The sequence below is a fragment of the Rhinatrema bivittatum genome, chromosome 19, assembly GCF_901001135.1.
Source record: "Rhinatrema bivittatum chromosome 19, aRhiBiv1.1, whole genome shotgun sequence".
Classification (NCBI taxonomy): Eukaryota; Metazoa; Chordata; class Amphibia; order Gymnophiona; family Rhinatrematidae; genus Rhinatrema; species Rhinatrema bivittatum.
Window position 1 is genome coordinate 27,596,995 of NC_042633.1, and position 16,357 is coordinate 27,613,351.

The 16,357-nt window shown below is 43.5% G+C and overlaps 1 protein-coding gene across 2 annotated transcripts in view; it reads right to left on the bottom strand.

Annotated features, from left to right (window-relative positions):
- LOC115080644 (zinc finger protein 135-like) overlaps positions 1 to 16,357 on the bottom strand; it is a 48,399-nt gene that overhangs the window by 21,017 nt on the left and 11,025 nt on the right. For both annotated transcript variants that reach the window (XM_029584962.1, XM_029584961.1), the window contains exon 3: positions 11,571 to 11,697. In XM_029584962.1, the coding sequence (XP_029440822.1) occupies positions 11,571 to 11,697 (127 nt within the window). The remainder of the gene's footprint in view (positions 1 to 11,570; positions 11,698 to 16,357) is intronic.

A 16,357-nucleotide genomic window follows, 5' to 3' on the forward strand; every position in this document is an offset into this window, starting at 1 on the left:
TGACACAGGAAGTCTGTCACAGACTTAACCCCTCCCCATGCCAGGCAGCGGAGAAATTACTTCTTTCCTGATAGTTTCCTTTCCTCTAAGGAAGGCAAGCCAATCCACACCAGTGGGTTATGCACACCTACCAGCAGATGGAGAGAGTGAACCGACTTACTGACACATAGCCCTGTCCTGACATCAGCCTGTCAGTATCTGTAGAAAAGCCAAACTGTGGACAAACTGATTATATTTCAACCATAACTCAGAAGTACTGAGCTCAGTAAAAAAATGGAATATCTTAGGGGCTGGTTCTTCACTTACCAGTCCTTCAAATGACTCAGAACAAAAAACACTCTGCATTGTCCCCAAATAAGGGAAGAACCAAAACCAAAATCAAGTAGCAAGCCCAGTGTGGGTTGGGGATTGGTCTGCCTTCCTTAGAGGAAAGGAAATTCAGGCAAGAAGAAATGTCACTTTCCTCTGCACTCAGGCAGGCCAATCCACACTGGTGGGATGTACCAAAGCTACTCCCGAAATGGGCGAGAGGCTGCCTTGCGAAGGTTGCATCCTCTTGAGCCTCAACATCCAAGCATGCAAGGATGACCACATTGCTGCCCGGTTGAGCTTTGCTGAAGTCAACAACTGAATCTCCACCCAGGAGACTGCCTGTGCTCTAGAAGAATGCGCCCTGAATTGTCTAGGCAATGGAACATCTGCGTCCACATAGGCAGCTGTGATGATCTCTTTAACCCAATGCAGATTCTCCTTGTCCACCTGCACCATAGAGAACAAACAGCCAATCAGTCTTCCTCAAAGTGCGAGTAACTTTCAAGTACCACATCAGATGCCACTTCACATCTAAGGCATGCAACAACCGAAAATGCCACTCATCTCTCTCCCTGTCCAGTGTGGGCAGGGAAATAAATAGACTCATTCAAATGGAACTCAGATACCACCTTCAGAAAAAAGGAAAATACAGTCTTGAGCAGCATCACCTCCGGAGTTATTCGTAGAAATGGTTCATGGCAAGACCGAGCCTGAAGCTCGGAAAAACGCCTCGCCGAACAGATCGCCACCAGGAAAACTGTTTTCAAAGTAAGTGGCCGCAAGGAAAGAGCATCCAGCAACAAAGGTAGGGCCTGACAAATCTCAATACCAGATTAAGGTCCCAAAGAAGCATCGGTAGGTGCAAGAGATGCTGTAGATGCATGACGCCCTTCAAGAACCTAGACACATCTGGATGGGAGGACAAGGGCCTACCATTAAGCAGCCCTCTATAGCATACGACAGCCATCATCTGCACCTTCAGGGGTTTAAGGCAAGCCAAGCCCGTAACCAATCCCTCCTGCAAAAATTCAAAAAAAAAAAAATCACTGGATCTCTACTCCGAGGCACGAGAACCTCTCACCCCATAGCAGTTCTCAAATACTCTCACCCTAATATAAGCCAGAGATGAATAATACTTTCTAGCATGAAGCAAATGTGGATATCACTGCCAGAGAATAACCACACTTCAGGAGACAAGCCCTCTCAAGGGCCAAAACAAAGACAGAACAGACCCAGATTTTCATGCCCAATTGGCCCCTGATGCAGAAGATCTTCCCTGACCAGCAGTCTCATAGGACTGCCGACTAGGAGTCATTGGTCAGCATACCACGATCTCCGTGGCCAATCTGGAGCCACCAGAAGCATGGTCTCAGCATGACTCACAATCTTACGAATTTCCCTGCCAATCAGCTAGGGAGGGAAAACATAGCTTGTTCCAAAGCCTCTGCTGAAGGAAAGCATTGATTCCCAATGTCATCGGGGTCCTTTCTGTGACTGTAGAATTGTGGCACCTTCGCTTTACTGTAGCTTACCATTAAATCTAGATACAGCTGCCCCCATTGAGAAACTGAGCTGAAAGGTGTCATCTGCCAGCTCCCCACTCTCCTGGGTCTAAGGCCTGCCTGCTGAGAAAAATCAGCCCTCGCATTGCTCTTCCTGGCAATGAAAGAAGTGGATAATGCCCAAAGATGTTGTGCTGCCTATGCCATCCCAGCATCTATCCCCACTGACACCTAATGACTTCTGGTTCCACCCTGATGATTTATGTAGGCAGTCATGGCACCATCTGACATGACTAACGGCTTGATCTGCCAACCACTCAAACAGTAGACATGCCAAGCAAATTGCACGGGCTTCCAAATGATTGATGGCCCACGGTCGTTCCTCATCATTCCACCAACCTTGCGCCATAGACTCTTGACAGACCCCAACCTAGGAGGCTCGCATCTGTCATGAGCACCAACCAGTCCGGTGTCCCCAAGGGCATTCCTTTCCTGAGGTAGTCCCTTTGCAACCACTGCTGCAACTGTTCACTCACTTCCATTGGCAAGTGGAGCCTTACTGCATACTCCTGTGATTGTGGATTCCACCATGAGAGCACCACATGCTGAAGTGACTGCATATGCACCCTCGCCCAGGGTACTACCTCCAACCTAGCCGCCATCGACCTCAAGACTTGCAGCTAAGTCCACACCGTTGGACAAATGGCTATCCTCAAGGACTGAACTTGAGTCACCAACTTCCGGATGTATTTCTCTGGCAGGAACACTGCCCCACTCCATATCGACTTGCAGTCCGAGGTATTCCAGGGTCTGTGTCAGCTGTAAACTGCTTTTGGCTAAATTGACACCCAGCCTAGCTCCTGAAGGAGACCGATTACTATGCGAGATGCCAATTGATTCTCTTCCACACTGTTGGCTTAAAATCAATCAGTTGTCAAGATAATAGATGACCTAGAATGTCCTCCTTGAGCAGAGATGCCTCTACCAGCACCATGACCTTGGAGATGGTTCTGGACAATGCAGCCACACCAAAACGGTAGGGCTTGAAACTGATAATGGTGCCCTAGAATGGCAAAACAAAGAAACCGCTTATGTGCCTTTCGAATGGGGATATGTAGATCGGCTTCCATCAGAGAGACGTGAGGAACTCCCCTTTCTGTACTGCCATAATTACAGAACGTAATGTTTCCATTCTGAAGTGAATCACAAGCAAATGCTGATCAACTTCCTTCAGATCCAGGATTGGTCGCAAAGAACCATCTTCCTTCTTGGGAACAAAATAAATAGAATATCACCCCGTATTTTCCTGTGATCTGGGAACTGGAATTAAAGCCCTGAGATCCAGTCTTCACAGACTCCACTGCTACATTTTGCTAGCGAGTAGCATAGACAGACCATAAAGGCATCTGGAGGAAGTCAGAGAAATTCTAGAGCATTAGCCATTTCTTATTACATTCAGGATGCACTGGGTACATCGTGATTTGGGCCCACCAGTGATAAAAGCAAGAGACACATCCACCTATCTCTGGAACCTGTAAGTGGGCCCCTGCATCTTCATTGCGAAGATAGATTCTCCGGTCCTGGAGCTTGCATCCTTATTTGGCTTCCTGGGAGACGTGACTTCCGATTTACCGCACCTCTGTAAGGGCGAAAACGATGGGAGTCCTTGTAACGACCTCTCTCCCAAAGGAATGCGACACCGCTTTCTTGTCCTCTAGCAATCTGAGATCTTTGATTCACCCCAAATATTCGCCATCTTCAACTCATTCCTGAACAAGAGAACTCTTAAAAGGTAATATTGTCAAATTTGACTTAGAAATGATATCAGCCAACCAGTTCCGCAGCCACAGCAAGAGTCTTGCCACTATCATGGAAGTTATACCTCTAGCTGCCATATGCACTAAGTCACAGACCACATCTGCTAAAAAAATGCGACTTCTGGCTCTGCCGGCCTTCTATCAGTTCACACGCTTTGAACCTCCTGAGACACGTGCAAACTTGTTCGGGGCACCAAGCAGCAGCAAGAAGCTATTTGCAAATTCACAGCCATCACTTCAAATGCTTGTTTGAGGCTTAAGCCTCAATCCTTCTATCCTGGGTATCCTTCAGAGTTGCCCCCCCCTTCGAACAGTGTAGTGCTTTGCTTGGTGACAAGTGCACACCAGGGCATTAGCCTTCAGCAATTGCAACTGCTCCCTTGCCTTCAGATCAATGGGGACAGATTTCTGCAGCGTTCCACTCAAGATCAATCAATTCCTGCAATGGCCTCCAGGAGCAGAAAGAAACAGGATGCTTATGCAAGATAGAAACATAGAAATGACGGCAGAAGACGACCAAATGGCCCATCCAGTCTGCCCAGCAAGCTTCACACTTCTCTCATACTTATCTGTTTCTCTTAGCTCTTGGTTCTATTTCCCTTCCACCCCCAGTTTTAATGTAGAGAGCAGTGATGGAGCTGCATCCAAGTGAAATATCTAGCTTGATTAGTTAGGGGTAGTAGCCGCCGCAATAAGCAAGCTACACCCATGCTTATTTGTTTTACCCAGCCTATGTTATACAGCCCTTAATGGTTGTTTTTCTTCTCCCCTGCCATTGAAGCAGGGAGCTATGCTGGATACGCGTGAAGTATCAGTCTTCTCCCATGCCGTTGAAGCAGAGAGCCATGCTGGATGTGCATCGAAAGTGAAGCCTTACCGCATAACTTCTACTCTGCATGAACGCATAACCCCTCCCCCCTTCTCTATCCTCCCTTTTCCCTGTCCCCCACCCTTCTCGTAACCTCCCTTTTCCCTGTCCCCCACCCTACTCATAACCAAGTCATATTGTACATATTGTATATAGGCTATATGCCATTTCTATATACCCACATCTAATATTTAATTTTAATTTTATTCATATGTTACAATGTTCCTTATATTTATTGTTTAATCAACTGTTCTCTTGTTACAATGTAAAATAGGGCAGTTCCGGCTCTATTCAACCTGTTTTCTGGAAACCGATGTGATATCTCGATCGAATGTCGGTATACAAAAGAAATAAATAAAATAAATAAATATAAGTATCAGGCACATTTGGTTTGGGGTAGTAACCGCCGTAACAAGCCAGCTACTCCCCGTTTTGTGAGTGCGAACCCTCATTTTCTCCCCTGCCGTTGAAGCAGAGAACTATGCTGTATATGCATTGAAAGTGAAGTATCAGACTTATTTGATTTGGGGTAGTAACCGCCGTAACAAGCCAGCTACTCCCCTCTTTGTGAGTGCGAACCTTTTTTTCACATTTCCTCTTGCTGTTGAAGCTTAGAGCGATGTTGGAGTCACAGTAAGCATGTGTATGTTTATTTAATAAGGGTATTGACTCCAGGCAGTAGCCCTCATTCTGGCGAGTCACCCACTCTTCATTGGCGGCCTCTTGACTTTATGGATCCACAGTGTTTATCCCACGCCCCTTTGAAGTCCTTCACAGTTCTGGTCTTCACCACATCCTCAGGAAGGGCATTCCAGGCATCCACCACCCTCTCCGTGAAGAAATACTTCCTGACATTGGTTCTGAATCTTCCTCCCTGGAGCTTCAAATCGTGACCCCTGGTTCTGGTGATTTTTTTCCTACGGAAAAGGTTTGTCGTTGTCTTTTGATCATTAACACCTTTCAAGTATCTGAAAGTCTGTATCATGTCACCTCTGCTCCTCCTTTCCTCCAGGGTGTACATATTTAGATTCTTCAATCTCTCCTCGTACGTCATCCGATGAAGATCCTCCACCTTCCTGGTCGCCCTTCTCTGTACCGCCTCCATCTTGTCTTTTTGAAGATACGGTCTCCAGAACTGAACACAGTACTCCAGGTGAGGCCTCACCAAGGACCTGTACAAGGGAATAATCACTTCCCTTTTCTTACTCGATATTCCTCTCTCTTTGCAGCCCAGCATTCTTCTGGCTTTAGCTATCGCCTTGTCGCATTGTTTTGCCGATTTCAGATCATTAGACACCATCACCCCAAGGTCCCTCTCCTGCTCCGTGCACATCAGCCTTTCCCCGCCCATCGAATACAGTTCATTCGGATTTCCACTCCCCATATGCATGACTTTGCACTTCTTGACATTGAATCTCAGCTGCCATATCTTCGACCAATCTTCCAGTTTCCTTAGATCACGTCTCATTCTCTCCACTCCTTCCGGCGTGTCCACTCTGTTGCAGATCTTTGTGTCATCCGCAAAAAGACAAACCTTACCTTCTATCCCGTCCGCAATGTCTCTCACAAAGATATTGAACAGGACCGGTCCCAACACCGATCCTTGCGGTACACCACTTAAAACCGCTCTCTCTTCAGAGAAGGTTCCATTTACCATCACACATTGTCTTCTGTCCGTCAACCAATTTGCAATCCAGGTCACCACCTCGGCACTCACTCCCAAGCTTCTCGTTTTATTCACCAGTCTCCTGTGCGGAACCGTATCAAAAGCTTTGCTGAAATCCAAGTATATGATATCGAGCGCTCTTCCTCGATCCAATTCCTTGGTTACCCAGTCAAAAAAGTCAATCAGGTTTGTCTGACAGGATCTTCCTCTGGTGAATCCATGCTGCCTCTGGTCCATCAAATCTCCCGACTGTAGATAGTTCACTATTCCCTCTTTCAACAGTGACTCCATTACTTTTCCCACCACCGAAGTGAGGCTAACCGGTCTGTAGTTACCAGCCTCCTCTCTGTTCCCACTCTTGTGAAGCGGGACCACCACCGCTCTTCTCCAATCACTCTGCACCACTCCCGTTTGTAGGGATCTATTGAACAGGTTGCACAGCGGTCCCGCCAGCACATCTCTGAGCTCCCTCAGTATCCTTGGATGAATCCCATCAGGCCCCATGGCTTTGTCCACTTTCAGATTCTTTAGCTCTTCCCATACATTATCTACTGTAAATGGATTTTCCTCTGTTCCGCTTCCCTCCAGTTTCTTGTTGTGTAGAGATGGTCCTTCTCCAGGGTCTTCTTTAGTGAACACAGAGCTGAAGTATTCGTTTAATATTTCTGCCATTTCTTCGTCTCTCTCCACACATTGATCATTTCCACCTTTCAATTTCACTATACCACTTTGGACTTTTCTCTTTTCGCTGATGTATCTGAAAAATGTTTTGTCACCATATTTTATCTCCTTGGCAATCCTCTCTTCCGCTTGACTTTTTGCCAACTTGATTAATTTCTTAGTCTCCCTCAGTTGAATCAGATATTCTTCTTTGTGCTCCTCCCTTTGGGATCTTTTGTATTTCTTGTATGCAGTTCTTTTAGCTTTAATTTTGTCAGCCACTTCCTTTGAGAACCAGATAGGTTTCATTTTTCTTTTGCTTTTCTTTACATTTCTAACATATAGAGCAGTTGCCTTGGCGATTGCTCCTTTTAGATTGGTCCACTGCTGATCCACATCTCTCTCATTTTCCCATCCATTTAGTTCTTCCTCTAGGTACTTCCCCATTTCCTCAAAGTCTGTGTTTTTGAACTGTAAAACTCTGGTCTTTGTGCTTCTTTTCCATATTCTTTTAGTGATATTAAACCATACCGTTTGATGATCACTGGTGCTGAGGTGGGCGCCCACCTTGACATCAGAGACGATATCTCCATTATTGAGCACTAAGTCGAGAATAGTTCCTTCTCTCGTGGGTTCCAATACCATTTGTTTGAACAGAGATACTTGCATGGCATCCACTATTGCTCTACTGTTTTTAGATTCTGCAGATGGGATTTTCCAGTCTACATCTGGCATATTAAAGTCACCAACGATCACCACTTCCCTTTTCTTACCTATCTTATGGATGTCTTCAACCAGATCTCTGTCCAGCTCTTCCTTTTGGTTTGGAGGCCTGTAAACCACTCCAATATAAATGGATGCTCCATCATCTGTTTTTAGGTCGACCCATAGTGCTTCTTCCTTGCCCCAACTTCCTTGCAGCTCAGATGCTTGGATATTATTTCGGACATAAAGAGCCACACCTCCCCCTTTTCTATCCACTCTGTCCTTCCTTAAGTTATAGCCTGGTATTGCTGTATCCCATTCATGAGATTCTGTGAACCATGTCTCTGTGATAGCAACGATGTCCAGTTCTGCCTCTGTCATTAGGGCCTGCAGATCTGGGATTTTATTTCCCAAACTATGAGCATTTGTAGTCATAGCTTTCCAGGTACTCTCTTTACGGTTATTGCTTTTCCTGTACTCCTTATGAGACTTTAGTTGAGATTTGTTATTCACTTTACTCTTTCCTTTTGCAGTTGTACCATTGATGACAGTTATCCATCTCAATTAGCTTTTTCTTTTGGTTATGGATCTTGAAATTCTGCATGCATTGTTTTTTTCTCTTTTCTGGTAACACGTCAATGTTTTTCTCTAGAATTTCTTCAGTTAATATAGGGAGGGCTTTATGTTCTTGTTGCATTTGATAATGTGTGTGTCTCCTTGTTACAGGTCTAATTCTACCAGAGCCCACCGTAATCCTGGTTTTTAATGATTTACTTGATGACCTGATTGAGTGGGGGGGTATACTTGTTGGCTTCCCATCTGTCAAGAATGGGTGACTGTGGGACACATGTGTTAGCCTACCTGAGTCTACTGTATTTCTTTTTCTTGACTCCTGGTTATTCTTTGGTGTTGGGGAATTATTTTCTGAGTAATGCAATGTGGGTGTAATTCTTTTAATTGAAGCTAATTGAGCTTTAACCTCAGTCAGCTCCGTTTTCAAAGAAGAGAGCTGTGCACAGATCGGGCAAGCTCCAAGTCTCCAGATGCTTTCCCTCAGAATAAAGGCTCTACAACAGTTGCATTGGATAGTTCTCATATTGGTTAAGTTTTGGATTGGTATGTCCTTAGCTGTTAATGTACTAATTGATCTTGTTGCTAATGCTAATTTAGTCAGTCTATATTAGTAATGTAATCCCAGGGGTGGGTGGGAAACAAACAGTTGAACCTGGGACAAGCTGGGTAGAGTAGGACACTTTCTGGAACTTTGTTAGTCCTTTAGCTATTAAATGATCCCATAGCACTTCTGTGCCAATATTAACCAGATTATTAAAGAACAGCTATACAATAATAGAAATGCAGGTATACTGGATTTTAAAATAACAGTTTGCAAGCAACAATTACAATTAATGTATAATAACAGACCTAGAGAAAGGTATAAAAACACACCAGTTCTACTGCTCAGAGAGCAGATATTAGTGGAGCAGATATTAGTGGAGCACAAAGCAATTAATAAGAAGAATAGTGAAAGAAAACTAGCAGGGTTTTTTTTTTGGTTTTTTTTCTTTTTTCCCTCAGAAGAGCACCACAGAAAATTAAGAGTCTTTTTAACCCCAGAAGATGATCAAGATGAGGGTCTTTCTTCTGTACTCAGAGTCATCCCCTGTCTACTTCGAGCGTTTTCAGGATCTGATACACAGACCTGGCAACTCGTCCTTGTGAAAAATGTGGAGTAGAGTTCTATGTGGCTCCAAGTCAGGCAGAATTTCCCCCTTTTTCAGAGGTGTGGAATCCGAATCACCCCCAGAATCATCCGACCGTTCACGATACTCATCCTCCTCTACATCACCAGTGACAGCCTCTTTACGGTGCTAACCAGACTTGGATGTCAATCAGGAAGACCTATGATGCATCCCCTCCTTACGAGGCTGCTTAGCCTCTGCTGGATGCCCTTTTAGAAAGGCCTGGAACCCCAGGAAAACTCCACTCAGGAGGAGGAGGAGGATGAATCCATACCAAGACTCATAGGACCAAACATGGCACTCTCCGAGCCCTCTCCCGGGTATGTCCATTGTATTGCCTCCTGTGCCCCTTCCACAGAGTCCTTCATTGGTAGGGGGGGGGTGTGTACCCCAACAGCAGTAAATCCTGGGGAGGCAAATCTTGAGCCTCCAGACAGCATTGACAGTCAAAGTGAGAAGGATGGCTGGATTTCCTTATATAGCAAGCCGCACAAATAGAAAGGAGTTTAGACTTTAGCCCTTGGCGCCATTATCCTTCACCAAAAGGCCACTCTCCTGTCCATGTGGTCTTCTGCACGTACCCACACAATTGCACGCTCAAATTTAGGCCTCTGGCTTGTGCACACACACGTCTGTGCACAGACTCTAGGCTACAGCCCCCATGGCACAGGAAAACATGTCCGCTGTGGCCCAAGCACAATTTACAGCAGCTTAGGCACTCGCCACGCGGCTGACCAACAGGACCTGAGACACAGGGCCTAGGAGTGAACGCTGTCCTAACTGACAACTTGCACTGCCAGAACACCACTCACCTCCATTCTCCACTGACTCACCAAAGGAGTGAGGTGTGGGGTCAGGGGGGGTCATTTAGCACTGAAGGTAGAAACACAGAAGGGAAAGGGGATCCTCTGTTTCACTTTAGCTCAGTCCTCCCTGGCTGAAAGCACGATCAGGTCACAAGCCTCCCCCCCCCCCCGACAATCTTTAGAGCCTATGGCCAGGCATTGAGTCTCAACTGAAGGAGGGACCAGTCTGGTGTCACCTCAGGAGCTCAACTTAAACAAAACAAAAAAAACCACATACACAAGAGCAATCCCCACTAGGGAGATGCATGTTCACTATATGCTGGAGACTGAGAATACTTGCAGCCTGGTATCAGGGTTGGGCTATACGTCTGATGTCAGCAAGTCCGTTTACTCTGTCGCCATCTGCTGGTAGATGTGCATAACCCACCAGTGTGGATTAGCCTACCTGTGCAGAGGAATCTTATTCCTTCCCTATTCAACCCTGAATGATAGCAGTTAACCATCTGATGCCCTCCTCATTCTACCCTCCCTGGAAGAGGGTCAGTCTTAATCCCTTCCCATTTAACCCTAAATGGAAAAACTTTTATTTCATCCCTGTTTAACCCTCCAGGGAAGATAGTTATTTGTCTTTATCCCCTTCCCATTCAATATCACCTTGGACAGTTTGTACTGGACAGGCAATTGATAAATCATTAAATTAAATTCAACTCCCAATGGAAGAAAATGTTTTACTCATATGCCATTCAGGTCTTCATGGAAGAGAGTCACTGTCTGAACTGCACATCATTCAGCTTGCCACCATCTTAACTCTAACCCATGCAGCTCTCAGTGAAAGAGTTACCTTCTTAACCGCATATCATTCATCTTAACAGTTCAAGGAAGGGAACATGGAAACCATTTCATAAATGTAGCAGTGATTATTCTCTTTCCCATATCAACTCCAGCCAGCACATGACACAAAAGAAAGTTTTTGGGTTTTTTTTGGCAAGATCTTGTTCCTGACATGCACTGGGCCTTGATATGAGAAAAGAGCTATGTTACATATTTTCTCTTGCCTAAACTGTAGGGAAGTCACTACAGTGACCTCTTTTAGTTGAGGACCCAGCACTCATGTGTGAAATTCTGCTCTTTTGACATGGCTAGAGAGTGCAGGGCTACCCATCGCTGCACAACTGGGTGTCTCCTACTGGTAGGGCTCCCAGATGATCAGGAACCGGCCCAATATGGATTTGTTGTAGTTGCAGTAAGAAATTAGACATGCACAGAAAAGAGATGTCAAACCCAGGGCTGCCTTTGCTTGTCTCCGACAACTTGGTAAGCCTACCAGTAGGTGACCCCACAGGTATACATCAATGAGATAATCCCTCACCCTCCAGCAACACTTTCTGCAAAGTGCTGCTTCCTACATATTCCCATCCCTCTTCTCCTTGCAGCCCCTTACATCACTGTCCATCTGTTCTTAGCTTCCACAGATGATCCGAATACAAATACTCACCCATAGCTAAAAGGGCCCCATGGATTTCCCTCATCACATTCCTATAAAGCTCCTTCTGCCATTCATCCAGAAGGCCCCACTCCTTCTCCGAAAAATAGACTGCCACGTCGCTGAAGGTCACAGAGACCTGGAACCGCATAAAATACGGTGTCACATTTTACATACGTATCCAGATAACATGCTTGCCTTCCCCAAGGGCAGAGAAGACTCTACAATGTAAAACGCACATAAAACTAGCAGGTCTCTCAGATATACTTCTGATATCCCATACAGGTGCAGCAATCTTAATGAGAAGTAAAAACCTGAACGTCTGTTTTTGGGAGAACAGATTTCTACTGTTCTTTCAGCTGGGACTAGAAAGAAGCATCCTTCTCTCTCGAAGAGAAGATTGGGGCCCCCCAGTGTTGCCACGGTCTTCTCTGATGTAGCAAGTTCGACACAGCTATAAAAGTGTTTTTAACTAGGGGCTGAACTAATTTCCCTACGGCAGCACTTCAGTTCATGGTTCCAACTTTTCGGGGCTGGCCAAAGAGGTAGCAATCGCTGTCCCCTCTCCCCCATCTGGGTAGAAAGGGAGGAAGTCTCAGCCATCATTCAACAGCTCCGCATGGTTGGCTAAACATGGGGGCTCACTCATACCGGGTTTCTAGAGGGGATTCAAGGTCTCTGGAACCCGACCAATGACTGTCGCTGCAATAGCCAAGAAGAAAAAGAAATGGGGACTACCCCAGGGAAATAATCAGACATTTTCTCCAATCTGCTAAACTACAGCGTGTAGCAAGGTTTCTGGAAGAAAGGGTTCCTTTCAACAACTTATTGGTAAACTCGAATGGCAGCCTAGGAGGCAGATAGGCTTTGGGTGGGACCAGTTTCAGGCCATAACAGAAAGAGGTGCATTTTCAAAAGCCCTTCCGCGGAGGGAAGGCAGCGTGAGACGGAGGGTGTGAGAGCCAGCTGTGGGAGGCAACCCAATAGAGGCTTTGTGCGACTTTCCCTCGTCCACACCACCTCTAAAAAGCTGAAAGCTGCGCGCCCCTCTGGGCAAGTTTCTCCCACTGGCCAGTCTGCTACTGTGAGCACATCTTGGCCTTCTGGTCTTATCTCCCTCTCTACTCCAGCCCACCATAAATTCTCTTAGGTTCAGGACCTGAGTGACTTGGCGGGGGGATTTCTCCTTCCGCCAGCCAAAATGAGATTTTGGTTTCGCTCAGCCCTGAAGCTCGTCATAAGGGTCTACAGGCTCTTCTTTAGCTGGAAGCACCATTGGATCAAAGTGCCCAAGTCTCCCCATCTGTAGGTGGAGAAGAACCAGTAACTCAAAAAGAAGAGGGTATGACAACATCTACTCCCAATACCAACCAGGAAAAACACAACCTTTTGCTGTTTCTTCTCCTGTTAAACTGTATGGTCAGCAATAGTTTGCAAAATTCTCTTACTTCTAGCACTGAGAATGTTATAGCCGTATCTTCTCAGTCTCACTGTGAAAATAAAACTTAAGAACTGTAGGAAAGTAATATGGCCCTAATTAAAGATAAGGAGTTTCCCCATCGCAGATGGGGAAAATTATGAAAACCGTCTAAGGAGACTTAATTTGAGGTTTATTAACTTTCCTCAATTTTTTTTTTTTAATTTCCCCATTGGAAGTATTTAGAAAATATTATTCTGAAGGGTTACAAAAATCCCTTAAGTTGTATTATCTTCCTGTTGCAGCAGTTGCTACTGAGCAGGAGTTTAAGGAGGAAGGGGAACCAGCTAGAAGGTTTAGATGGGAAACATTTTCTGCAGAATTCTCATATTGATTCCCCAGCTACATTTGTGGGTTGTTTTTGTTTTAGAATCACAGGGACTGGACACAAACATTTTTTATGTCTTCAGAATGTTTTTTAATCGGGTCACAGGGTGGCATTATTTCCAGATGTTTGTTTCAAGAGTTACCCAAAGAAGGACAGAAGTAGAGTGATTTCTTTAGGATTTTCTTTTTTGCTAAGATTTTCTTGAAAACGTCTAATGAGGTCTGGGAACGACAGGTTTGTGTTCTTTGACCCTAAGCAGCTTGAATTATTTCTTTAATCTAAAACTATTTCTCCAGCTTCTAGCCATACTCCAAGGGAGTTAGTGATTTGACAATTCTAAAAGACATAACACTTAATGATTGTAACTCAGCTACAGAACTCTGGTTAGACTCAACTAAAAAAAATAGCCGATGAAATAAACCCCATCAAAATAATAACTATCAAAGAAACAAAACAAAATAACCACTGGCATAATGCAAAAATAAAAGATGCAAAAAGAAAGCTCAGAAAATTTGAAAAAATCTGGAGAAAACACAAATCAACTGAAAACCTAACCAAATTCAGGAAACATTTAGCTTTCTACAAACAACTGATCCTTAATACTAAAAAAGAATACTATTCCAATAAAATAGAAAAGTTTGCCAATAACCCAAGAACCTTATTCTCCATAGTAACGAAGCTCACAAATGACAAACAAGAATCACCTCAAAGTCTTCCTGAATCAAAATGCAATGAATTAGCTAAATTTTTTAGTGACAAAATATTAAACCTAAGAAACAAACTCCCCAAAAACAGCAAACAAGCAATCGTAATGCAAAAAAGATGTTAACATATGGTCCTCATTTATAGAAATATCTGAACAAGAAGTTGAATCAATGATAAAAAATATAAACCCTGCTCCACATAAAATCGATACAATACCAACAACTGAGATAAAAAAAAAGATTACCAATGTAGTAACCCCAACACTAATATCATAAACCTATCCCTAACTGAAGGATTAATGCCAGATACACTAAAAGGGGCAGTCATTAAGCCAATCAAAAAGAAAAACAGTGACCCATTAATCCTCATTAACTACCGTCCAGTCTCAAACCTTCCATTATTAGCTAAATTAATAGAGAAAACAGTACAGAAACAGCTAGCTGAACATCTAGACAACATACTGTACCCTTCACAACACGGCTTCCGAAAACACTACAGCACTGAGACATTACTTCTCTCACTAACAGACAATATACTAAGAGGTTTTGATAACAGTAAACATATCCTTATAATGCTCGACTTATCTGCAGCCTTTGATACAGTAAGCCACAAAATACTACTAAAAAGACTTGAAGAAATTGGATTATGTGACAAAATAATAAACTGGTTCAGATCCTACCTAAACAGGTTCTTTCAAGTCCAGATAAAAAACACATTATCAGAAAAATTTAAACTTGAAACAGGAGTACCTCAGGGTTCAGCGCTGTCTGCTACCCTCTTTAACATATATATGCTACCCTTATGTCATCTGCTGGCAGGCCTAGGGGTAATACATTACATTTACGCAGACGACATTCAATTAATTCTACCAATACACAATTGAAAAAACATTAAGTCTAGCTAACATGTACCTAGACATAAACTACTAAACCAGATGGAACTGGTTATCAACATTGACAAAACTGAATTCCTTCACCTTGAGAGAAAATACTAAAATCATTCAAACACCGATAACCCTAAGAAATAACCAAAACATTGAGCTAGCCGAAAAAGTAAGGAATCTGGGAGTAATAATGGACCCAGAAATCAACCTGAAGCAACACATATCTATAAAAGTAAGAGAAGGCTATGCAAAACTTATGGTCCTCAGAAGATTAAAACCATTACTCACACCTGCCCACTTCAGAACAGTATTGCAAACACTTATCTTTTCCAGCACTGACTACTGCAACGCACTCTTACTAGGACTCCCAAGCACATTGATAAGACCACTCCAGATACTTCAAAATACTGCAGCCAGAATACTAACAGGAAAAAAGAGGAGGGACCATATAACCGAAACTCTAGCAGACTTACATTGGTTACCCATCGAATACAGGATAAAATACAAAGCCTTATGCACCATACACAAACTAATACATGATAAAGAAGCAGACTGGCTAAACACAGCCTTACGAGTACACGTTCCACAAAGAAACCTCCGCTCAGCAAACAAAGCACTACTAACAATCCCTTCAGTAAAGTCAGCAAAATTAACCCACGTGAGAGAAAGGGCTTTATCATTGGCTGGGCCCATATTATGGAACACGATGCCCCCCGAACTCAGATTACAGAATAATCTCAAAACTTAAGAAAAATCTAAAAACATGGCTCTTTAAAAAAGCCTTCACTAAAGAGTGTGGAGGGTAGAGAATGAAAGTACAGTGTAATGCAGATGAGAATGAATTTAATAAATCCTACTTTTAAGAAGTAATATTTCAAAGTGATAGTAACTCAATAATATACCTGGACTTGACCAACATTACTCAAATGACTATTTATGAAATTGTAACCGAACTTTATTGGCACCTGTTAGAATGTAAGATATCCTACATTTACTTACCTTAGTCTATGTGCCTATTTGTAAACCGTTGCGATGGTATATAACTTAGCGACGGTATAGAAAAGTTTTTAAATAAAAAAAATAAAATTCTTTCTAAACTTTTTTTCCCTCCGCTCTCTCCCCTCAATTGTGAACTAACTTATATAATTTAAGTTTCCTTTTTAAAAATGGTGTAGTCAAAATGCTTTGAAATGTCTTTTTTTCTGGTATCAAAATGTTTTGTTTGATGTTATTTGAAACTAAAACATTAGTAAAATAGTAAAAAAAATAAAAAAAAAATCTTTCAATGCTCGACTTAACCAGCTAAATTTAAAATAATTTTTAACCCAAAATTCATATAGGCTTAACTTGGCCAGCTAAGTCAGGCACTCAGGGGGTTTTGAAAATAGCCCCCCCCCCCCGATCAG